The 26,953-nt window shown below is 35.2% G+C and overlaps 1 protein-coding gene and 1 pseudogene across 1 annotated transcript; both read left to right on the top strand.

The window, feature by feature from the left end:
- On the top strand, positions 1-753 carry LOC143534765 (putative carboxylesterase 18 pseudogene; annotated as a pseudogene).
- Positions 754-8,563: 7,810 nt separating this feature from the next.
- On the top strand, positions 8,564-10,256 carry LOC143534268 (putative carboxylesterase 18). The gene is made up of 3 exons (XM_077028794.1): positions 8,564-9,184; positions 9,278-9,697; positions 10,206-10,256. The coding sequence occupies exons 1-3, from the start codon at positions 8,594-8,596 to the stop codon at positions 10,209-10,211; spliced, it is 1,017 nt and encodes a 338-aa protein (XP_076884909.1). The 5' UTR covers positions 8,564-8,593; the 3' UTR covers positions 10,212-10,256.
- Positions 10,257-26,953: the final 16,697 nt, after the last annotated feature.

Below are 26,953 nucleotides of genomic sequence, written 5' to 3'. Positions count from 1 at the left end.
ATGACTCATCATGTTGCTCAAAGAGCCTCTCAACTCAGCTTTCAACAACTGCAGGTACGGTCCCTACATACATCACTGACTCAATATATAACTACCTAGATGTTCCTTTTAAACGATAATGCAACTAATTAACATAATGTTTTGAAGGTAATTGGGCTGGTGGCGATCCAACCATTCTTTGGTGGGGAGAAGCGGACAGATTCTGAGATACGGCTGGATGAGTCGGTGCCTATCCTGTCATTGAAGCGGACAGATTGGTTATGGAGCGCATTCATGCCGCTTGATGAACCCTACAACCGCGACCATCCTATCATCAATGTTAGCGGACCCAATGCTGTTGACATATCCAAAATTGGTTTGCCACCCACCATGGTTGTTGTGACTGGGTTTGATATTCTACGAGACTGGCAACTAAGGTATCACCACTGGCTCAAGAAATCTGGGAAACAAACATACTTGGTGGACTACCCAAATACGTTTCATGGTTTCTATCTCTTCCCTGAGTTGCCAGAATACGACCAACTTATATTGAACGTCAAAGGCTTCGTGCACACAGTCTTAAATAAGGTATGCTCCCTTTCTTTTCCCTCTAAATTTCAAAATGTATTTACACTATAAAATTTTCCCATACTCAATCTTATACAAACATATTAGTAAGACAACAATTGATGAACTTTAGTTTGTGTATAAAATTCTTGTTTACAAAAGTTATACTTTATGCTTATTGCATTCTTTTTTTGACTACAGATTTAGAAGATGTCATTGTCAAAGTGATAAGACATTTGTCTTTTGGTGAGAAGAACATGCTTCGAATCCTGCGTGGGCTGGTGTAGATTATTTTCTTCGAATACTTTAGGAGTAGAAAGTAGATGGTTGTAGGAGTCGTCGTTTAAAATTCATACAGATTTATAAGATGCATGAAGATCGAAGTTTAATAAGAAGGCTATGAAAAAGTTTATATGCTATTTTGTTTGATTCTAATAAACATTAACTTGTGTTTAAATTGTTGGCAATATGCTATTTTGTTAATTAATTTTTTCTTTCTGCGTATATTTAAATTGTAATTACGGTGGAATCATAAATAATATTTACTCAATTCTTTTAGTATATTTATTATGTAATCAGCACTTTAATAAGAACAGTCTTCATGATAAAGATAATTTCGATGGTGAAATTTTTAAAAATTAAATGGATCATCAACTGCAATTCATTTAAAGAAAAATAAAATAAAAAATGATAAATAGCATAATTGCAAGTTAAAAAAACTTGAACATTGTATTGCATGCATTGATAATTACACTACGAAATTTCATGAGACATAACATTTTAAAGAGGTAAATATACAGTATTTTATTATAAGTATTGTAATTACATTACATGTGTTACAGGTAATAGTATAATGCAACCGATATTGTTGCGCATATATACCAGCTGTGTTTCAAATGATACATTTGTGTAATTATTAGATTTCATACACTGTATCTCTGAAAAGTATGGTGTACGCATCTATTATTATCTTACATCCATTACTAATAATTATTGTCGATTGGAATAGGGGTTTGACTCTAGTCGATCGGATCGAATGTGAGCATCAGGACTCGATTCGAATGAGTGAGTCGACTGGAATAAGGGACCCGACTCAAGTCTAGTCGAACGGAAACAAGATGGGGTTAGATCCAAATTTGAGTCGAATGGTTAAGGGGAACTCGACCCAAACTCGGTTCGACTAAAATCATGGGGCTCGATCTTTAAAGGGTTTGTTAACTTATAAGTCTGGTTCCGTTAACTGACAAGTTTGGTTTCTTTAACTGGTAAGTTCGATTTCGTTAACTAATAAGTTGGGTCTCGTTAACTTAAAAATATGAGATATTTAGAACTAGACAATTAACACTTATAACTTGTTAAACAGTTAGCCATGCACAACTAAGAAAGGGGATTACAATTAACTCTTAGCGTAATAGGATCCAGGTGACGAATAAAGATATATAGAGTATGCAAGAATATATGGTAACGAATGTATGGTCTCTTGACAAGGTATGTAAGGTTGTATGGTTATTCGTGAAAGAGGGACCGAGCCTAACAATATTTGAGAAAAAAGAGACTAATAATATCTGAGACGGAAAAGATCAGACCCTAATAATATCTGAGATGGTAGAGATAAAATAGTTTATGGTAAACCGTATAAAATTATGAAAAAAAGTATGTATGTATGTATGTATGTATGTATGAAAGGTTAGTAAGTTAGGTATGTAATACGTACCTTCAGATAGGTATGAGTTAGAAAAATGAATGTAATGTATGTTAACTGCTTAACTAGAACTCACTCAGCGTAGCTGACTTTTAGTATGCACACAGGTAAATAGAATGAGACAGATAGGCTGGCATATGAAGAAAGAAGACTCACGTGTCGTTTTATGTTTATTGTTAAGACTTTTGTTTTGTTGTTTAAGACAAGTACTTGATGGTTTGAAAGAATGGTTGACTTTTATATTCCTGCGAAAAGTTTTAATTAACTCTGATTTTAGAACTGTGTTTATGAGTATAACCAACACCCGAATGTAAGGTTACTTGGCTCGGGGCCTTACAAGCTATTAATATGATACGTTATTTATTATATGTACTTTAATGTGAAAAATAAAAAAAAGTTCATTTTATACTGTGTAGGATTTATATATGTATTATGTAGGTAGCATCACGAATGTCTATGTGAAAATTTTACAAGTGTATGTTATTAGTATTATCCGTTATTTATTATATGTAATAAAGAAATTATTATTTTGTATTGTATAGGTTTATATATGTACTGCGTAAGTAATATTTTGAATTTTATATGTGTAAATTTTATCGTGTTAGGGTACATTTATGTACTGCACAGGTAGTATTTTGAATTGCTGGTGCAATTTTTATCGTATGTAGGTTCATGTATGTATTGTGAAGGAAGTATTTTGAATTTTGTACGTGTAATTTTTATAGTGTGTATGTTCATTTATGTACTACGTATGTGGCATTTCGAAGTGTGTGTGTGTGTGTGTGTGTAATTTAGATAACAATTCTTGAAATTAAAAATAAAATGAACTAGATGTATATTTGTTTGTTGATAATATATAAATAGAACAATATCGATTTGGGAATTTGAATTATGTATATATTATAATAAAACATGGTTAAATTTGAAATTAAAAAATGGTTGTTTGTTTGTTATAAAAAGAAAAGAAATAAAAAAAACGTAGATTTGTTTGTTGATAAACGTGTTGATATGTGTTTTATCTAATGTATGAAGGGTTAGAACACTATGAGGTAGGATCAAATGCAAATGTGTTAAATAATTTTGGAAATAAAGGTAAATAAGAATTTTAAAAATTCGTTTTATGTTACTTTTCATAAACCACATAAGTTGGATATGTGTTATAGTTATTTTAAAATTTTGGTTTTCATATATTGGATATATAAATAATTTCATGTCCTAATTGAGTAACCTCTTGCAAATATTTAAGAAAAATAAATAAATTGTTATTTGAAACCTCTTACAACATTTACTAGTTACCATACTCACAAATTTGTATAGATTACAACTATAACCTTCTACATAAATTAAATATTAAATTAAAAGAAAAATTATGGGGAGGAGCATCGCCTTTGATAAGGAAAGTTGGGTTAGTGTGTATGAAGTAGAGAAAAATGTTTTGAAAAAGCATCTTAGTGTAAGTGATTTTTAATTTAAATACTCTTCATTTATTTATTTGTTTTTTACTTAATTAACTAATTTCTTTTAATTACTTCCTAGCTATACTTCAATTTGCAAGAGATAGAGCAAGATCCTCAAAAGAATATGCTAAAGGGTGGCATTGAATTTGTGATCTCAAAGCGATATAGTGATCGAAAAAACAAAGCAATGCTGTGGTTGGAAAGGTTAATTTAGACTTAACAAAGAGCAAACCCCCAAGGAGATGAGTGAAGAAAATTGGAAGAAAGTTGTTGATCTTTTCAAGACCGAGTCACATGAAAATCGGTCGTCGGTCAACAAAGCGAATCGACAAAAGCAACAATACATAAACCGGGATGGGGGACGGCATCCTATAGCAGCTGATTTATATTTTTACACACACATACAAAAATTATATATTTATTGTATGATCTAATATTTAATGTTATACAGCGTTTGAACGAGCTCCAAGTTTTTAAGAAATCTCATTGTCGACGTGATGGCGCTTTTGATAGTGAGGTGGCAGAGCGTCAATACGTATGCGTTTATTAAAGTATATTTTTCAAATATATTTATTAAAATATATTTTTCAAATATATTAATCATCTGTTGTATATTGTTGTAAAATATAGAATGAATTAAGGAGAGAGTTCGAGAAGCAAACCTAGCCTAATAGCGAAGGCGAATTTGAAGAAATTAATGAGCCGATTTCAAATGCAGTCGGAATATTTGAAAAGGTGTTGGGTCCTCGACGCGGCTGTAAGAGAGGTATCGGGCCTAAACCTTCTATGGCCGTATCTTTGAGTGTCGCGGATCAATGTGAGAAGGAGCCGACACCACAGCCATTCTTTACACCGGTAAATATATATATGAAAATGTTGGTAATTAATTATTCTTTTTTACTTATAGGCTCTACTTGATAGAATTTTTAGCGACCCGGAATTTCTAGCAAACACCCATTCTAGAAACCACAAGCATGCTTCATTTTTTCTTGTAAAACTCCAACCCTCTCGATGTACCAGTTGCGACATTCATCCCAATCGAGCCATTTTCTGTTGGCCCGAAAACCTAACAAAATGGTAAAATTGCCATTTTTAAAATTATCTAAACTTTGAACAAACACCCATTCTAGTATGCTATTGTTTTATATAAATTAACTTCATTAGTTGCCAATTCAATCCCAAACACACAAGCACTATGCTACCATTAACAAACATTAAACATGCTAAATAAATACCTTTAGCCTGAGCCAACAAGCAAGTCAAACCGAGCCAATTTGGCTTGCTACAAACTAAGTCGAGGTAAGGTCGCTTTCTAACCGACCTGAACCCGCTCTGCTCAGTTTTAAGCCGAGTCGCATCGCTTGAGCTTTTCCGAGCTAAATCCATGCTACCTCCAAGCCACAAACTTTTTGTATATAAACATCATAGAAATTTCCCGTTCTGTAACCCGTTTTAGTGGCTTATATTTCTTCTCATCAATGCTTGATAGCTCCCTATATAATTAAAAGGCAAACTAAAAATGTAATGAGCATATTAATTACCCATATAAAATTCTTTAGAGTTTTCACGAATTCAAAAAATAATTATTCTAGCATCTGAAGAGCACAATTTGCCAAACTTTGTGAAGATGTTGAATAATTATACCTGCATTTAAACACAAAAGTCATATAATTCTGATTTTGAAAACTGTTAAATTTGACCTCAAAAGTCAAAAGTATACCAGCGACATCTGGTAATGGTTCATTTAAAGGAGTGTTTGGACTTTGGAGACGAGGAAGGTTTTATGTCATTCGAGTCCTGATGTAGATTCGAAAGCAGAAAGAAAATTAGTAAACTTAAGTTATATATATATAAAGATTTAAAGTGTAATATGATGATCAAATAGATGCATATTTCCTTTCAGGGGGCGATTTGAAGGGAAGCAAATTTTGATATCATACCTTGCTACATATCATCTAAACTGAAGATGTAATAGATGGAGCCCATGAAACAAAAATCGCATGTTTGCATATTGGTTTCAGTTGTTTGACCGGCGAACATAGAGACGTCCATGAAACGGATACCAATAGCAATTGAAGGAGGAGATTGAAGATTGTTACGGTTGTTACATAGCCGCAATTGAAGCATGGGAATCAGGGTAATGTGTGGTAAGAGAGTAAAAGGCTAGACGTTGGAAAACGAGGAACTTAATAAAATTCTTTTGAATTAAACAACTTTATTTTATTGTCATTTTGTCGAGCACTTTAATTTGAATGTTTTTGGACAGTTGTGCGATTTTAAAATTAGGGTTAAGACTTTAATGAAAACGTTTTTAAAGTCTGTTATTACCGTATCGAGTGACACGTCAGCCCTAACCAAGTCGGGGTGTTACAGTTAACATACACCAATTAAAGGAGAGGGAATAGGAAAGGGAATGTCACCTGGGTATTAAAGAAACATCACCGGACTTCATAAATTTGCCGGAAAACATAAAGAACAATAAATATTACGGTGTCCTGTATATATATATGTGTGTGTGTGTGTAGGGGAGATTTCAATGGAGAACCACTTTGAGTTTTAAAAACTCGAAAAAACTTAGCGTAACAATTTTTTTTTTATTTTTTTACACATACGTAATATATGTAGGTTACAAATAGGTAAAATATTACAATTTTTTTACGCACCGAGTCGGCTTATTACATATGTGTAACGGACGTTTTAATTAGTGTAATCACTATGCATTTTTATTCTCTCTCCTGCTTAATTTTTTAATCATATTTAATCTCAACCAAATAATATAATCTATTTAATTAAATGTATGGTCAAGAATTAAGTTTTTAAGTTCTTAAAACTAGCAAGGTTCTCAAAGTATACCTCCCCTATGTATATATTCTTCTTTTGGCTTTTCTATTTAAAAATATATACATTTTTTGGCTTTTTCGTTGTGCAGGCCGGCACAGAGTAAATCTATTCAACTGATTCCCTTTACTTTGAACCTGTGCTTTATTTAATTTTGTTTATATATAATATTACTTGGATGAACAAAACTCAGTGTTTTTCGTTGTAATAAATAAAAGCAAATGTATAACTAATTACACCAACTAACATATCAACCAGACGACAGCTAAAACACTTCAATTTATGTGTAAAAATTGTGTTTGGTCTTAACTACACGTGTTATTTGGCTACAGATTTATAAGATCAAAATTGAAGTTTAATAAGAAGGATCTGAGATACTTTGTAGGCTATTTTGTGTGATTCTTATTAACTTTCAGTTTAAATCTTCGGTGATATGTTATTTTGAAAATTCTTTTTTAATTCTGTATTTTAAATTGTAATTATAATTGAATCACAATTCATATTTAGTATTCTATTTTTCTCACTACTAAAACTGAGTAATTGCGAACTCAGTTTCGGTAGCAAACCAGTTACATACGATAATTTGCAACAGCTTTGCAACTGAAACTATAGTTAGAAAAACAAATGCAGTCACAAATTTTGCGACTGATTTGTGACCGGCCTGTATTGTGACTGATTTGTCTAATATCAGTTAAAACAACATGGGATTTTTATATATATGGGAGTGAACCGCACATACTTCCGACCAAACCAAAATAACCACTTTGTAAAACGACATAACCCGAACCCGTTACCCTGCCATCACGGTATAAATGAAAGCCAATTTATTAGGGTCAAACTATGAAACCTATTTAAGTTAATCAGAAATGTTTTGAATTAGAAAAGTAAGCGTTTTAGGTTCTATATATATGTGTGTGTGTGTGAAGGAAATAACAAAGAGATCGATAGTTTTAATTTAGCAAAGTATGAAGCTGATTTAATTGACTTTACCTCAGAGTTAAAACAGAAAATATAGTGAATCCTTTTCTGTGAGAAACAAAACGAGTAAATAATATGCAAATTCCAGAAAATGAACTGAAAAAAATTCATGAGAAACAAGAAAATCCGAGGCTCTAAACTTACCATCACGATGGGGCTTAGTCATGTGATACGCATAACGCATCACAAGTGAAACTTACCCATCAGAAATGATATGCGGCCGCCATGGTGCATCGTCAAAGCTTATTTCGATTCTGTGCTTGTGGACAATGACGTTTTCAAGAGCGCGGACAGAGTCAGGGATACGTTTTCAAAATGTTGATGAAAATGTTGCATATTATTTTATCAATATTTTAGGTTTGCTTAACTCGACTAACTAATTTATATGTAACACATTTTTATGCCCAGGTAACAAAGATTATGGATTCGTCAATAAGTTTAATATGCAGTTTCCAGTTTCTTGGCTAAAGTTCACCAAACTCCTTTCACCATATTACTTCCTTTTAGTGTTTTCTCCATTAAGCATGCAAATAGTTTACGAGTCCAAATTCTTTTATTACTCAACAAAATAATGTTTGCGAGGCACCGTATATATTGTTATATTTTAACACTTGCTAATTGTTAAGTAATTATCAAACTCGAGACGAAAATGTACTAATAGTACCGAGTATAAGCGATTCTTGTGAAGGATCGTTGTTTGGAGATAAATGACGTAAAAGGATCATTTATCAGCTTATGTTTACGTCCAAATAATATGCAGTGCCCTATAAATTAAATTAAATGATTGGGAAGCTTCGTTTCTTTTACTTCCTGGTTTCCTTCTTCGGACAAATGATTATATTATAGATGCTTTGTTTGAAAGAGAATAATGAAACTTTTTTGACTGACCGAATAATCAGACAACGCCAATCGGTTAAAGTTAAAATTAAACGAACATTATCTGATTTGACTGAGAATAATCAAATTTGGTGTGACATAACCTCCTTTATTTTGCACTATAAATATATGGATTTTGATCAGTTTACTCACACCCTGAATTCAATTAATCTCTCTCTCTATTTCTAATCATTCAATGGAATCTGCAGCCAAAGCTTCAACATCTATGTCCTTACCTTGGAAAACACGAATTTCACTATGGGCAGTCGACATTATGATCAACCAATTGGCCCGGAAAGACGGTACAGTTAACCGCCGTCTTCTCAGCCTGGTAGACCCGCGAACCTCTCCTTCATCCAAACCAATCAACGGTGTCAAGACATACGATGTGGTGGTGGATCCAATTCGCAAGCTCTCCTTCCGCGTGTATGTCCCCATACAGTACGCCTTAGAAGATCTTCCGGTGATGGTGTTCTTTCACGGTGGAGGTTACGCTGTCTTCTCCCCCAACGCTAGGTACGACGATCTCTGTGGGAGGTTCGCAAGAGATTTGCCTGCCATAGTTGTTTCTGTTGATTATCCCCTTGCACCAGAGCATCGACACCCAACGCAACATGAATACGGGCTTGATGTGTTGAAATTTCTTGACATTAAAGAAAACAGGTCAAAATGGTTACCGCAGAACGCAGATATTTCACGTTGCTTTCTCGCTGGTGATAGCGCTGGTGGAAACATGACTCATCATGTTGCTCAAAGAGCCTCTCAACTCAGCTTTCAACAACTGCAGGTACGGTCCCTACATACATCACTGACTCAATATATAACTACCTAGATGTTCCTTTTAAACGATAATGCAACTAATTAACATAATGTTTTGAAGGTAATTGGGCTTGTGGCGATCCAACCATTCTTTGGTGGGGAGAAGCGGACAGATTCTGAGATACGGCTGGATGAGTCGGTGCCTATCCTGTCATTGAAGCGGACAGATTGGTTATGGAGCGCATTCATGCCGCTTGATGAACCCTACAACCGCGACCATCCTATCATCAATGTTAGCGGACCCAATGCTGTTGACATATCCAAAATTGGTTTGCCACCCACCATGGTTGTTGTGACTGGGTTTGATATTCTACGAGACTGGCAACTAAGGTATCACCACTGGCTCAAGAAATCTGGGAAACAAACATACTTGGTGGACTACCCAAATACGTTTCATGGTTTCTATCTCTTCCCCGAGTTGCCAGAATACGACCAACTTATATTGAACGTGAAAGGCTTCGTGCACACAGTCTTAAATAAGGTATGCTCCCTTTCTTTTCCCTCAGAGTGTTGAAACCTACAATTAATCGAAAGTAAACATATGTCTAAGCTAAAAGCATCTCCGCACCAACCCTGAATGGATGAGTGCATAAGCGTCTGATTTGGCGTTGATGAAAACAAAATAATAATACTTTAGGCCTTTGATTTTACTATTACGACAAAATTTGCCCAATAATGTGTATATATAAATTCTTCTTTTGGCTTTTCTGTTTAATAATACATACATTGTTTCAGCTTTTTCATGGATGCAACTTGCAAGCCGACACCTGAGTAAATCTATTAGCTTTGTTTATATTTAGTTAATACCAAAATTTTATTTAATTTAGACGTTAAAGGAACTAAACTCTTGATTTTCCTTGTAATAAATAGAAAATATATAAATAACACAAATATATCAACCAGATCAGAGAAAAACACTTTAATTTATGTGTAAACTTTGTGTTTAAAGCATTTGTTTGACGCTAATTACATGTGTTGTTTGGCTACAGATTTAGAAGATCAAGATCGAAGTTCAATAAGAAGGATATCAGAAACTATATGTGTAGCCTATTTTATGTGATTCTTATTAAATTTCAGTTTAAATGTCTTCGATAACGTGTTATTTTGAAATTTCTTTGATTCTTTCATTTTGTATTTTAAATTGTACTTATAATGGTATCATAAAATCATATTTAGTCCTCTATCCTTTTGATATAATTTATAATTTATTATGTAATTAGAACGTTCAAATACGCAATATTAAAATATTAAAAAAGAAAAAAAAATTCCTAGTACATCTTCAAATTTGTACGGCCAAAAATATGACTTGCGATATTAAAATACGAAACCAATTATATATTTATGGTCAAGATAATATTTAAAGTGGGTGAGAAATCCGGACACGAGATGAGAACTTCAACACGCGTTTAAGCTTTAACTAGGAAAAAGCTTCTAAAAGAAATGGTTTTATATATAAATAGGATTTCATTTGTTAGTTTTGTGTGTGTGTTTTGTATGGTGTAGGTCATCCACCCAAGGGGGGCTCACCTTGGATGGGTCGGTTCGTTTATTAATATATCAAATCTTTAACCGACAACGAGATCGTTCATTTATTTTATCTTTATATTATTTATGTTCGGTCGTTTGATTTACCGCACACATCTCGAGCACTTATTAAGAACAAAACCGTTCGTTGTCGGATTCGGTTTCGGGACCTACAATTGGTATCAGAGCGGGTTTGAATCAAATGATTCAACATTGTTCTTGATATTCGGGTTCTATTTCCGCTATTACCGAACCGAGACGTTAATTCCGTTGAAGTTTTGGAAATAAGGTTTGAAGATTTGGGGAAATAAAGTTGCAAGAAGTTCGTCTCGTGAGTAGATCTAGAATCTCTGCCTCGTTTATTGGGTTTCTATGAAGAGCGGAGGGTGGCCGGTGACCTCTTCGTACGGCAGTGGAGGCGAGTGGCTGTTGGCGCAGGGTGTTGGCCGGAGAACAATTTTCCGACCAGACGTTGCTGGTGGCGTTTGGTGACGGCGGCGCACGGCGGTGGTCATCGGAATTCGTTTTTCGGTGGCCGAGAATAAAGTGAAATATTGATGATGGAGGCCTCTATGGCGTGTGGGTAGCTACTGTGTGTATGATGTTGGAGGGTGCGGTGGTGGCAGGAAGGCGGTTTTTGGGCGGCGCGTTTTTCCAACGGTCGGCCGGCCTCCAGAATCGCGTTTCCGGTGAGGGTGGCGGCTGATGATGTTGGAGATATGATGGTTGGAGTAGTGGCCGGAGTTAAAAGTAAAAGAAGACGGTCAGCAGCGCTGGCTGTAGTGGCCGGAATTTTTTTCAGGCGGCGTGTACCGGAATGACGGCTAGCCAGATCTGGTCACATGTTGATGATGGCTAATAGTAAAGGTTTACTTCTTTTGTGCCCTAACTTTTTAAGAAATGGGCTTGGGCTAACTAGGCTTGGGTTATTAATACTTGGGCTGAAATTGTGTTCTGGGCATGTTATTTTATTTAGGCTGTTTATAGCATGGGAATCTTTTGTTTTGGGCCTGTTCAAACAAAGATAATTCAATTGCAAGTGTAGTGAACCGAGCCACATGTTTGCAATATGTTTTTGGCCGAGAAGTAATTATACGTTCGGGTTGACCAAACTGAAAAAATAAAATTTGTTCGGATTTCGTCACTGTTTAACCGTGTTCAAAGCTTTTTATTTATATGTTATTTTCAAGGCGTTCGATAATTGGATCCTGAAAACGTGGGCTACGAGCATCCAAGATGCTTATTTATTAAGGTGATAATTTTTGAACAAGTTGGAGTTAATAGGGAATTAAATTGTTTAAGTTCTCACCCTGAAAATGTGGGATACGAGTATCTGGGATAATTATTTATTAGGGTGGGTTACTTAAATAATTTCATTCACGTAAATAATAAGCTTTGTCATTTGATCGTCGTCCCCGGTATTTCATCAAGCTCTTCTGAACCTATATTGCTTAATATCAGAGATGGATAAAGAAGCGAGAACGTGTTCATGAATGAATTAGGTGGATTATACCTTGAGGGTGTATTGAAGAAGCTTCGGTTATCAGGTTGATTTGCGAAATGCGAGACACGGTTCGACGATGTTTTGAGATCACAAGTCAAGGGGGTGATTGTAAGGCCAAAAATGTGACTTGCGATATCAAAGTACAAAACCCGTTATATATTTATGGTCAAGATAATATTTAAGTGGGCGAGAAATCCGGACACGAGACGAGAACTTCAACACGCGTTTAAGCTTCAATTAGGAAAAGGCTTCTAGAAGAAATGGTTTTATCTATAAATAGGATTTCATTTGTTAGTTTTGTGTGTGTGTTTTGTATGATGTAAGTCATCTACCCAAGGGGAGCTCACCTTGGACGGGTCGGTTCGTTTACTAATATATAAAATCTTTAACCGACAACGAGATCGTTCATTTATTTTATCTTTATATTATTTATGTTCGGTCGTTTGATTTACCGCACCCGTCTCGAGCACTTATCAAGAACAAAGCCGTTCGTTGTCGGATCCGGTTTCGGGACCTATAAAAAAAGTAAAGTGAGACGTGTGCAATTTATTTAAAAAAAAGTTAATTAGTGTTTTTGTCCATGTGTTCATTTGATTTATATATTACTAAAATCTATCACCACCACAATTCATATCATTAGTTTAAACTTTAAATATTATAAACTATATAGTGTTAATCAATGGTAATCGATTGATTGTTTATTCCTTTGAAAAATACATGTACAAATAGGAACCGAGATACAATAATTGAGGAAACCAAATCACCTATTCTAAAGGAGATATACAGCTAGTTAAACTAAACAATCTGTTTACATAAATACAATATATTCATAATATGTCCATTAATACGCCCCCACAGTCAAAGTAGTAGCTGGTCGGATGCAAAGACTGGATCTAAATCGAACGAACAGCGGCTTCGGGAGTCCTTTTGTGAAGATGTCTGCGTATTGGTAATTTGCTGGAACATGTAAAACGCGCATAGCTCCAAGACGCACGGCATATGTGATGTCTGGTCGCGTAAAGGTTAGGTATTGTAGTGCCCCAGCGAGACTTCAGTATAGGGAACCATCCTTAAGTAACACCCCTATGTTGGCACTTAGTTTCGAGTTAGTATCGGTGGGGGTGTTAGCCGGTTTACAATCATTCATGTTGGCCCGGGCCAAAATATCATTGGCATATGCACGTGAGTAAGAAACAAACCATTTTGCTGATGTAGTACTTCGATGCCGAGGAAATGATGGAGCCGACCAAGGTCGGTCATTGCAAATTCGCGAGACTTCGTAGTAATGAAATGACGAAGTAGTGGTGTACTTGATGCTGTTAATATAATGTCATCCACATATAGTAATAAGTAAGCCATGTCGCTACCTTGCTTATAAATGAACAGCGAACTATCAGATGTTGAGCTTTTAAATCCGCACTTTGTTATAAAAGTGGCAAATCGATGATACCAGGCCCGCGGGGCTTGTTTAAGTTCATATAAGGATTTTTTCAACAAACATACATGTGTTGGGTTCAACGAAACCTGGTGGTTGGAACATAAACACTGTTTCATTTAAATCCCTATGTAAAAATGCGTTCTTAACATCGAGTTGGTGTATTGGCCATGAGCGTGACAAAGCTAGACTTAGAACTGTTCAGATTGTAGTCGGTTCTACAACCGCACTAAACATTTCATCACAATAAATACCAACCTGTTGTGATTTACCATTGACAACTAATTGTGCCTTGTACCTTTCAAGTGCCTCATTTGCATGAAATTTGTGGCGAAATAGCCACATGCACCTTATAATATGCGTGTCACTCGGTCGAGGTACGAGATCCCATGTGTGATTTTCTATCAATGCATTATATTCAGTTTTCATGGCATGAGACCAGCGGGGGTCGGATTGGGCCTGGATATGGGATTTGGGGATGGGAGAAATTGAATAGACATTGAGGTTAAATGGTGTTTTAGGCTTGGTGATACCCAATTTAGACCTGGTGATCATTGGGTGAGGTGGTGGTTGTGGAATGTTGGTTGGTGGGCTTTGGTGAAACGGTTGTGATATAGATGGAGGCTGGTCAGTGAGTGCTTGGCTTATTTGTGAGTTGAGTGGTGAAGTGTTGTGAGAGGTGAGGGGGTCGGTAGAAGTGGGTGACATGTGTGAGTTAGTTTGTGGAGTATGTATTGGAGTGGGATTTGGACTAGAATGGATGTTTGGCTGATTTGAAGGTGAAGGTGATGAGGCCATGGGGGAGGGGTCAACCGATGATGGGGTAGTAGGAGGGGTGGGTTGTTGGAAAATTAGAGGGGAAGGTTCAGTTTCAAGGAAGGAATATGAGTCGGATGTGGGAGTATATGTAGAGAAGGGAAAGTTGGATTCCTTGAACGTTACATGACGAGAAATAATAATTTTTCCCGATTGTAGGTCAAGACATCGGTAGCCCCGGTGGTCGGTGGGGTAACCAAGAAACACACATCGAGTGGAGCGGGGAGCGAGTTTATGGGGTCGGGTTTCGGATAGGTCTGGGTAACATAGACATCCGAATACACGAAGGTGATCATATGTAGGGTGTTTCATTTAGAGTGCGGAGGTGGGTGTGTTAAAGTTAAGGAGTTTAGATGGGAGTATGTTGTGTAGGTAGGTGGATGTGTGAAGTTCTTCGACCCAATATTAAGGTGGTAAAGAGGCATGCGTCAAAAGTGATAACATAAGTTCGTTTATGCAACGAATCATACGCTCCGCCGTCCCGTTTTGTTGGGAGGTGTGAGGGCACGAGAATCGAAATTGTAACCCGTGTTGTGATGCGAACGTTTTGAATTGGTTGTTGTCAAACTCCTCTCCCATATCACATTGGAACGTCTTAATTTTTCGATTAAATTGGGTAAATATGAGATTGTGAAATTGGGTAAATTTGTAGTATGTTTCTGATTTGAATCTAAGGGGAAAGACCCAAGCAAAGTGAGTATAATCGTCGATAATAATAAGATAATATTTATAGCCATTTTTGCTTAACACGGGTGAAGTCCAAAGATCACAATGAAACATATCAAAAGGAAATAAAGTAGTAGAATTAGATAAAATAAAGGGTAAACGTTTTTGTTTCGAAATTTGACATGAATCACAAATAAACGAAAGTCTTTGTTTATTACATGGAATAAACTTATTTGAAATTAAAAAATCTGGGACATGCCCAGACGATTATGCCAGTACTGGAATCCGATTGGGTAACAAAAGCAGAGGCGGCTATAGAGGCAGGTGCGGTGAGCTGGTATAGAGAACCGGTGCTATTGTGACGGCTCAAGATCCTCCCAGTTGGATATTCCTTCACAGAAAAGCCAAATGGGTCAAAATCAACATAAACCCAATTATCGATACTGAATTTACGAACTGAAATAAGCTTTTTAATTATGGATGGGGTGTGAAGAATATCTTTGAGTTGGAAGGGTTTCGAGGAGTGGGGAAGGGTTGTATGACCCGATCCAACAACTGGGACTCGATTGCCATTTCCCATTAAAATTGAATTGATAGAATTTACACTAGGTTGGGAAATCATACCCGGGTCGGATGTGAGGTGGTCAGAAGCATCAGTGTCCATGTGCCATTGAGGCTCACTAGGGTCCAAAGTCATTGCTTGGAAAGCGGCTCCGAGTTCACTAGGTTCAAGAGGGTTGACTTCGGCCAAATTGGCCTGGGCCGTATATGTTGTGAGTGAGCCTGTGTTGTTGGCTGGGATTGAGCAGCCCACGGGCTGGGATTGAGCAGCCCACGGAGCAGCCCACGGAGCAGCCCAAATTGGCCTGTGGTGTGAAGAATATCTTTGAGTTGGAAGGGTTTCGAGGAGTGGGGAAGGGTTGTATGACCCGATCCAACAACTGGGACTCGATTGCCATTTCCCATTAAAATTGAATTGATAGAATTTACACTAGGTTGGGAAATCATACCCGGGTCGGATGTGAGGTGGTCAGAAGCATCAGTGTCCATGTGCCATTGAGGCTCACTAGGGTCCAAAGTCATTGCTTGGAAAGCGGCTCCGAGTTCACTAGGTTCAAGAGGGTTGACTTCGGCCAAATTGGCCTGGGCCGTATATGTTGTGAGTGAGCCTGTGTTGTTGGCTGGGATTGAGCAGCCCACGGAGCAGCCCAACCACCTTGAGTGGGAAAAGCGCATGGTGGAGGAGCCCAGTAATTAGCCCAATTAGGTGACATCGGTGGTGGGAAACCTACCCAAGGATTGTTAGACGCCCACTGGTTGCGTGAAGGGGACTGGCTGCAGATTTGTTAAGCCCACGGTTTGGATGGGCATGTTGATTGGATTGAGTCACCTGCTGGGTTCCACGATTTTGAATAGGATTTGACCTGCGGTACCCTTGCTGAGTTCCACGATTCCCTTGTCTAAAATTGTTTCACGTTGCTTTCTCGCTGGTGATAGCGCTGGTGGAAACATGACTCATCATGTTGCTCAAAGAGCTTCTCAACTCAGCTTTCAACAACTGCAGGTACGGTCCCTACATACATCACTGACTCAATATATAACTACCTAGATGTTCCTTTTAAACGATAATGCAACTAATTAACATAATGTTTTGAAGGTAATTGGGCTGGTGGCGATCCAACCATTCTTTGGTGGGGAGAAGCGGACAGATTCTGAGATACGGCTGGATGAGTCGGTGCCTATCCTGTCATTGAAGCGGACAGATTGGTTATGGAGCGCATTCATGCCGCTTGATGAACCCTACAACCGCGACCATCCTATCATCAATGTTAGCGGACCCAATGCTGTTGACATATCCAAAATTGGTTTGCCACCCACCATGGTTGTTGTGACTGGGTTTGATATTCTACGAGACTGGCAACTAAGGTATCACCACTGGCTCAAGAAATCTGGGAAACAAACATACTTGGTGGACTACCCAAATACGTTTCATGGTTTCTATCTCTTCCCTGAGTTGCCAGAATACGACCAACTTATATTGAACGTCAAAGGCTTCGTGCACACAGTCTTAAATAAGGTATGCTCCCTTTCTTTTCCCTCTAAATTTCAAAATGTATTTACACTATAAAATTTTCCCATACTCAATCTTATACAAACATATTAGTAAGACAACAATTGATGAACTTTAGTTTGTGTATAAAATTCTTGTTTACAAAAGTTATATTTTATGCTTATTGCATTCTTTTTTTGACTACAGATTTAGAAGATGTCATTGTCAAAGTGATAAGACATTTGTCTTTTGGTGAGAAGAACATGCTTCGAATCCTGCGTGGGCTGGTGTAGATTATTTTCTTCGAATACTTTAGGAGTAGAAAGTAGATGGTTGTAGGAGTCGTCGTTTAAAATTCATACAGATTTATAAGATGCATGAAGATCGAAGTTTAATAAGAAGGCTATGAAAAAGTTTATATGCTGTTTTGTTTGATTCTAATAAACATTAACTTGTGTTTAAATTGTTGGCAATATGCTATTTTGTTAATTAATTTTTTCTTTCTGCGTATATTTAAATTGTAATTACGGTGAATCATAAATAATATTTACTCAATTCTTTTAGTTTATTTATTATGTAATCAGCACTTTAATAAGAACAGTCTTCATGATAAAGATAATTTCGACGGTGAAATTTTTAAAAATTAAATGGATCATCAACTGCAATTCATTTAAAGAAAAATAAAATAAAAAATGATAAATAGCATAATTGCAAGTTAAAAAAACTTGAACATTGTATTGCATGCATTGATAATTACACTACGAAATTTCATGAGACATAACATTGTAAAGAGGTAAATGTACAGTATTTTGTTATAAGTATTGTAATTACATTACATGTGTTACAGGTAATAGTATAATGCAACCGATATTGTTGCGCATATATACCAGCTGTGTTTCAAATGATACATTTGTGTATTTATTAGATTTCATACACTGTATCTCTGAAAAGTATGGTGTACGCATCTATTATTATCTTACATCCATTACTAATAATTATTGTCGATTGGAATAGGGGTTTGACTCTAGTCGATCGGATCGAATGTGAGCATCAGGACTCGATTCGAATGAGTGAGTCGACTGGAATAAGGGACTCGACTCAAGTCTAGTCGAACGGAAACAAGATGGGGTTAGATCCAAATTTGAGTCTAATGGTTAAGGGGAACTCGACCCAAACTCGGTTCGACTAAAATCATGGGGCTCGATCTTTAAAGGGTTTGTTAACTTATAAGTCTGGTTCCGTTAACTGACAAGTTTGGTTTCTTTAACTGGTAAGTTCGATTTCGTTAACTAATAAGTTCGGTCTCGTTAACTTAAAAATATGAGATATTTAGAACTAGACAATTAACACTTATAACTTGTTAAACAGTTAGCCATGCACAACTAAGAAAGGGGATTACAATTAACTCTGAGCGTAATAGGATCCGGGTGAAGAATAAAGATATATAGAGTATGCATGAATATATGGTAACGAATGTATGGTCTCTTGACAAGGTATGTATGGTTGTATGGTTATTCGTGAAAGAGGGACCGAGCCTAACAATATTTGAGAAAAAAGAGACTAATAATATCTGAGACGGAAGAGATCAGACCCTAATAATATCTGAGATGGTAGAGATAAAATAGTTTATGGTATACCGTATAAAATTATGAAAAAAAGTATGTATGTATGTATGTATGTATGTATGTATGTATGAAAGGTTAGTAAGTTAGGTATGTAATACGTACCTTCATATAGGTATGAGTTAGAAAAATGAATGTAATGTATGTTAACTGCTTAACTAGAACTCACTCAGCTTAGCTGACTTTTAGTATGCACACAGGTGAATAGAATGAGACAGATAGGCTGGCATTTGAAGAAAGAAGACTCACGTGTCGTTTTATGTTTATTGTTAAGACTTTTGTTTTGTTGTTTAAGACAAGTACTTGATGGTTTGAAAGAATGGTTGACTTTTATATTCCTGCTAAAAGTTTTAATTAACTCTGATTTTAGAACTGTGTTTATGAGTATATCCAACACCCGAATGTAAGGTTACCGGGCTCGGGGCCTTACAAGCTATTAATATGATACGTTATTTATTATATGTACTTTAATGTGAAAAATAAAAAAAAAAGTTCATTTTATACTGTGTAGGATTTATATATGTATTATGTAGGTGGCATCACGAATGTCTATGTGAAAATTTTACAAGTGTATGTTATTAGTATTATCCGTTATTTATTATATGTAATAAAGAAATTATTATTTTGTATTGTATAGGTTTATATATGTACTGCGTAAGTAATATTTTGAATTTTATATGTGTAAATTTTATCGTGTTAGGGTACATTTATGTACTGCACATGTAGTATTTTGAATTGCTGGTGCAATTTTTATCGTATGTAGGTTCATGTATGTATTGTGAAGGAAGTATTTTGAATTTTGTACGTGTAATTTTTATAGTGTGTAGGTTCATTTATGTATTACGTATGTGGCATTTCGAAGTGTGTGTGTGTAATTTAGATAAAAATTCTTGAAATTAAAAATAAAATGAACTAGATGTATATTTGTTTGTTGATAATATATAAATAGAACACTATCGATTTGGGAATTTGAATTATGTATATATTATAATAAAACATGGTTAAATTTGAAATTAAAAAATGGTTGTTTGTTTGTTATAAAAAGAAAAGAAATAAAAAAAACGTAGATTTGTTTGTTGATAAACGTGTTGATATGTGTTTTATCTAATGTATGAAGGGTTAGAACACTATGAGGTAGGATCAAATGCAAATGTGTTAAATAATTTTGGAAATAAAGGTAAATAAAAATTTTAAAAATTCGTTTTATGTTACTTTTCATAAACCACATAAGTTGGATATGTGTTATAGTTATTTTAAAATTTTGGTTTTCATATATTTGATATATAAATAATTTCATGTCCTAATTGAGTAACCTCTTGCAAATATTTAAGAAAAATAAATAAATTGTTATTTGAAACCTCTTACAACATTTACTAGTTACCATACTCACAAATTTGTATAGATTACAACTATAACCTTCTACATAAATTAAATATTAAATTAAAAGAAAAATTATGGGGAGGAGCATCGCCTTTGATAAGGAAAGTTGGGTTAGTGTGTATGAAGCAGAGAAAAATGTTTTGAAAAAGCATCTTAGTTTAAGTGATTTTTAATTTAAATATTCTTCATTTATTTATTTGTTTTTTACTTAATTAACTAATTTCTTTTAATTACTTCCTAGTTATACTTCAATTTGCAAGAGATAGAGCAAGATCCTCAAAAGAATATGCTAAAGGGTGGCATTGAATTTGTGATCTCAAAGCGATATAGTGATCGAAAAAACAAAGCAAAAGGCCGTTATAATGATGTGGTTGGAAAGGTTAATTTAGACTTAACAAAGAGCAAACCCCCAAGGAGATGAGTGAAGAAAATTGGAAGAAAGTTGTTGACCTTTTCAAGACCGAGTCACATGAAAATCGGTCGTCGGTCAACAAAGCGAATCGACAAAAGCAACAATACACAAACCGGGATGGGGGGACGGCATCCTATAGCAGCAATGGCTACAAAAATGTAATGATTTATATTTTTACACACACATACAAAAATTATATATTTATTGTATGATCTAATATTTAATGTTATACAGCGTTTGAACGAGCTCCAAGTTTTTAAGAAATCTCATTGTCGACGTGATGGCGCTTTTGATAGTGAGGTGGCAGAGCGTCAATACGTATGCGTTTATTAAAGTATATTCTTCAAATATATTTATTAAAATATATTTTTCAAATATATTAATCATCTGTTGTATATTGTTGTAAAATATAGAATGAATTAAGGAGAGAGTTCGAGAAGCAAACCTAGCCTAATAGCGAAGGTGAATTTGAAGAAATTAATGAGCCGATTCAAATGCAGTCGGAATATTTGAAAAGGTGTTGGGTCCTCGACGCGGCTGTAAGAGAGGTATCGGGCCTAAACCTTCTATGGCCGTATCTTTGAGTGTCGCGGATCAATGTGAGAAGGAGCCGACACCACAGCCATTCTTTACACCGGTAAATATATATATGAAAATGTTGGTAATTAATTATTCTTTTTTACTTATAGGCTCTACTTGATAGAATTTTTAGCGACCCGGAATTTCTAGCTCGTATCTCACAAGATAATGCCTCGGCCTCATCGAACAAGGTATCAAGGAATAATGACGATCTTTTCGACCAAGATGACATGGATGAGGAAGAATGAAAATGTTTTGGACTATCTAGACGATTGTTATGTTTTAAACGGTTGTTTTTTGGTTTTACCTTAACTATCTAGACGATGTTTTACCTTATGATATATGTGTATGAAAATTTTTGGAATTGTATGGTTTCGAAAATCTGGAAATTATCATGGAATGCAGGAAACAGGACAGGACATGACTCGAAAATTGAGCAGGTGCTGGAGTGCATGTCTGCTACTATTAGCGGGAATGTCGCCGCTAAATACATAATTATCAGCGGCGAAACCAATTTATTAGCGACGGCATACTATTAGCGGCGACATGTTATTAGCGACGAGCTCAACTATCAACGGCGATAATTGGTTATTAGCGACGAGTTTTTAGAGGCAATTTTGGTGACTGTTAGCGGCGACTTTTGACGCCGCTAATAAGGCTTTTTCTTGTAGTGCGAGGGATGATATGATGACATCGGGTAGTGTGGCTTGAAAATGGAAAGTCCATATTCAACGTGCTTACTCACAGATTACAAATGTACCATTTTTACTAAAATAAACCTTATAACAATGTATAAGTAATTACAAAATTGCCACTTCCATTGTGTACCCATTGATTATACACAATCAATGGTTGAGATCTATTTCTCGCATTTGTCGTTGTAATTTTATTTCTCGTCTGAAGCATCCCCTATATATATATATATAGGGTAAGATCCTAAAAGAACTATCGGCAAATTGAGAACTTTGAAAACCACTTTGAACCACTAAAAAAACCTTTAAATAGAATACTAGAACCTAATGTTCTATATTATATAGTACAACTATTACTTCATATCTTGTCCCTTATTTCTCTTAAAGCAAACATCAAATTTTTTTGACATCTGTTAATTATATTTGTTGTCATACAGATTATGGGGAACATGTTGCAATTGGTAGAGGATATTTGTTTTTCTCAAATATGAATTACACTTTATATAACAATTTAATCACAACTCACGACTATTATGTAAGGTAATAAACTGAATAGGTCTTTTGATCAAATATTATAAAACTTTATTTAATAAAAAGAAAGGAAAATATATCATATATGATGTCAGTCTAACTTTTCTATCCTAAACCAATAAACAATGTCAAATATTTTAGTTACCAACTTCGTCACGATGCAAAAATAAAAAACAACACCAAACGCCCTTCCCGTATTAACAAAACACAAAACTACTCGTCAACGTTTACACATCGATTTCTTTACATTATCATCTCTAGAAGCTTGAACAAGATTAGTTGATGGATCATACTGTTGCGATGCCAAATAATTAAGAACACAAACCAAATCAGCAATTGCAGGTCTCATGTTTTGTCGTTCTTGAACACACATTGCAGCTATTGCTAGTGCTTGATAGAGTCCTCGTACAAGATATTCACATTTTAGAACATGGTCCGCCATCTTCCCTAACATCATTTATCTTTAAGCAACGGCTGTGTATGTTAAAAAAGGTTAAATATTGGCTTCAATAATCAATTTTTAAGAAACTGTCAAACAGTAAACAAGCTTCGTATACCATTTCAAGTCGTCATAAAAATATTCACGCAATGCAATAATATAAACATAGAACAACAATGAAACTTGGTTGTGGTTGTTGTTGTTGTTGTTGCTATTATTAAGAGAGGAATTATAAGGAGTGTGGACATTAAACATGCAATGCAAGTTTTGTTGGTCAGGTTATAAGATATAATTCTTGATTAAAAAAAAAGCCCATTTGTTATGACCAAAAGCCCCCGCTCTACTCAGTTATAAGCCAAGCCAAATGACCAAAAGCATCATAAATATCAGAAAAACTCTATCAAAATTTTGACTATATTTGGTATTCGTCGATTTGAATGAAAATGCGTCCTGCAAATTTTTATAAAAAGCATTCTATTTATTCTAAAAAGTCAAACGTTGACCCTTGTGTTAGTTTTCCCTCAAATAAACATCTTAGGAAGAAAAACATAACTAAATAATATATATAAAAAAACATACCCGTGCAAAAAGGTTTTGATTTGCTGAAGATCTTGTATTATCAATTGGTTTTCAGCCCGTAAGAAGCTCCAATAGCAAGAAACTAAAGTTGTATATAGCTGATTTAAATGTGAGTTGACTCGTCATGCATATAACCATAAGTCTCCATGACTCGGGTTGAAACATGAAATTTATCTCTAAGCGGGTCTGTCTTTACCAACCCGAAATCTAATAACTTTGCATCATATCCTCATCCAACAAAATATTTAAATCTTTCAAATCTTGATATATATAATCAATGGCTTCAATTTTTCATGTATATACTCCAACCCTCTTTTCTATTTCCAATCGAGTCGTTTCCTGTTGGCCCGGTAACCAGGAAAAAAGGGTGTAGTCGTCAACAATAAAATTAAACAAAACTTCTAGCAAACACCCATTCTAGAAACCACAAGCATGCTTCATTTTTTCTTGTAAAACTCCAACCCTCTCGATGTACCAGTTGCAACATTCATCCCAATCGAGCCATTTTCTGTTGGCCCGAAAACCTAACAAAATGGTAAAATTGCCATTTTTAAAATTATCTAAACTTTGAACAAACACCCATTCTAGTATGCTATTGTTTTATATAAATTAACTTCATTAGTTGCCAATTCAATCCCAAACACACAAGCACTATGCTACCATTAACAAACATTAAACATGCTAAATAAATACCTTTAGCCTGAGCCAACAAGCAAGTCAAACCGAGCCAATTTGGCTTGCTACAAACTAAGTCGAGGTAAGGTCGCTTTCTAACCGACCTGAACCCGCTCTGCTCAGTTTTAAGCCGAGTCGCGTCGCTTGAGCTTTTCCGAGCTAAATCCATGCTACCTCCAAGCCACAAACTTTTTGTATATAAACATCATAGAAATTTCCCGTTCTGTAACCCGTTTTAGTGGCTTATATTTCTTCTCATCAATGCTTGATAGCTCCCTATATAATTAAAAGGCAAACTAAAAATGTAATGAGCATATTAATTACCCATATAAAATTCTTTAGAGTTTTCACGAATTCAAACAATAATTATTCTAGCATCTGAAGAGCACAATTTGCCAAACTTTGTGAAGATGTTGAATAATTATACCTGCATTTAAACACAAAAGTCATATAATTCTGATTTTGAAAACTGTTAAATTTGACCTCAAAAGTCAAAAGTATACCAGCGACATCTGGTAATGGTTCATTTAAAGGAGTGTTTGGACTTTGGAGACGAGGAAGGTTTTATGTCATTCGAGTCCTGATGTAGATTCGAAAGCAGAAAGAAAATTAGTAAACTTAAGTTATATATATAAAAAGATTTAAAGTGTAATATGATGATCAAATAGATGCATATTTCCTTTCAGGGGGCGATTTGAAGGGAAGCAAATTTTGATATCATACCTTGCTACATATCATCTAAACTGAAGATGTAATAGATGGAGCCCATGAAACAAAAATCGCATGTTTGCATATTGGTTTCAGTTGTTTGACCGGCGAACATAGAGACGTCCATGAAACGGATACCAATAGCAATTGAAGGAGGAGATTGAAGATTGTTACGGTTGTTACATAGCCGCAATTGAAGCATGGGAATCAGGGTAATGTGTGGTAAGAGAGTAAAAGGCTAGACGTTGGAAAACGAGGAACTTAATAAAATTCTTTTGAATTAAACAACTTTATTTTATTGTCATTTTGTCGAGCACTTTAATTTGAATGTTTTTGGACCGTTGTGCGATTTTAAAATTAGGGTTAAGACTTTAATGAAAACGTTTTTAAAGTCTGTTATTACCGTATCGAGTGACACGTCAGCCCTAACCAAGTCGGGGTGTTACAGTTAACATACACCAATTAAAGGAGAGGGAATAGGAAAGGGAATGTCACCTGGGTATTAAAGAAACATCACCGGACTTCATAAATTTGCCGGAAAACATAAAGAACAATAAATATTACGGTGTCCTGTATATATATATGTGTGTGTGTGTGTAGGGGAGATTTCAATGGAGAACCACTTTGAGTTTTAAAAACTCGAAAGAACTTAGCGTAACAATTTTTTTTTTTATTTTTTTACACATACATAATATATGTAGGTTACAAATACGTAAAATATTAAAATTTTTTTACGCACCGAGTCGGCTTATTACATATGTGTAACGGACGTTTTAATTAGTGTAATCACTATGCATTTTTATTCTCTCTCCTACTTAATTTTTTAATCATATTTAATCTCAACCGGATAATATAATCTATTTAATTAAATGTATGGTTAAGAATTAAGTTGTTAAGTTCTTAAAACTTAGCAAGGTTCTCAAAGTATACCTCCCTTATGTATATATTCTTCTTTTGGCTATTCTATTTAAAAATATATACATTTTTTGGCTTTTTCGTTGTGCAGGCCGGCACCTGGGTAAATCTATTCAACTGATTCCCTTTACTTTGAACCTGTGCTTTATTTAATTTTGTTTATATATAATATTACTTGGATGAACAAAACTCGTGTTTTTCGTTGTAATAAATAAAAACAAATGTATAACTAATTACACCAACTAACATATCAACCAGACAATGAACTGAAAAAAATTCATGAGAAACAAGAAAATCCGAGGCTCTAAACTTACCATCACGATGAGGCTTAGTCATGTGATACGCATAACGCATCACAAGTGAAACTTACCCATCAGAAATGATATGCGGCCGCCATGGTGCATCGTCAAAGCTTATTTCGATTCTGTGCTTGTGGACAATGACGTTTTCAAGAGCGCGGACAGAGTCAGGGATACGTTTTCAAAATGTTGATGAAAATGTTGCATATTATTTTATCAATATTTTAGGTTTGCTTAACTCGACTAACTAATTTATATGTAACACATTTTTATGCCCAGGTAACAAAGATTATGGATTCGTCAATAAGTTTAATATGCAGGGGGCTAAAGTTCACCAAACTCCTTTCACCATATTACTTCCTTTTAGTGTTTTCTCCATTAAGCATGCAAATAGTTTACGAGTCCAAATTCTTTTATTACTCAACAAAATAATGTTTGCGAGGCACCGTATATATTGTTATATTTTAACACTTGCTAATTGTTAAGTAATTATCAAACTCGAGACGAAAATATACTAATAGTACCGAGTATAAGCGATTCTTGTGAAGGATCGTTGTTTGGAGATAAATGACGTAAAAGGATCATTTATCAGCTTATGTTTACGTCCAAATAATATGCAGTGCCCTATAAATTAAATTAAATGATTGGGAAGCTTCGTTTCTTTTACTTCCTGGTTTCCTTCTTCGGACAAATGATTATATTATAGATGCTTTGTTTGAAAGAGAATAATGAAACTTTTTTGACTGACCGAATAATCAGACAACGCCAATCGGTTAAAGTTAAAATAAACGAACATTATCTGATTTGACTGAGAATAATCAAATTTGGTGTGACATAACCTCCTTTATTTTGCACTATAAATATATGGATTTTGATCAGTTTACTCACACCCTGAATTCAATTAATCTCTC

This window comes from Bidens hawaiensis, unplaced genomic scaffold (assembly GCF_021521415.1).
Source record: "Bidens hawaiensis isolate Kalapana, Puna unplaced genomic scaffold, B.hawaiensis_p1.1 tig00000760_1, whole genome shotgun sequence".
NCBI lineage: Eukaryota > Viridiplantae > Streptophyta > Magnoliopsida > Asterales > Asteraceae > Bidens > Bidens hawaiensis.
Note: the sequence above shows the minus strand (reverse complement) of the source record. Positions and strands in the feature narration are given on the sequence as shown.

Bases quoted from the DNA above. Each gene is read 5' to 3' on its own strand.
- LOC143534268 (XM_077028794.1), top strand. From the start codon at position 8,594: ATGGAATCTGCAGCCAAAGCTTCAACATCTATGTCCTTACCTTGGAAA. The intron at 9,185-9,277 runs GTACGGTCCCTA...AATGTTTTGAAG, and splicing joins TCAGCTTTCAACAACTGCAG to GTAATTGGGCTTGTGGCGAT.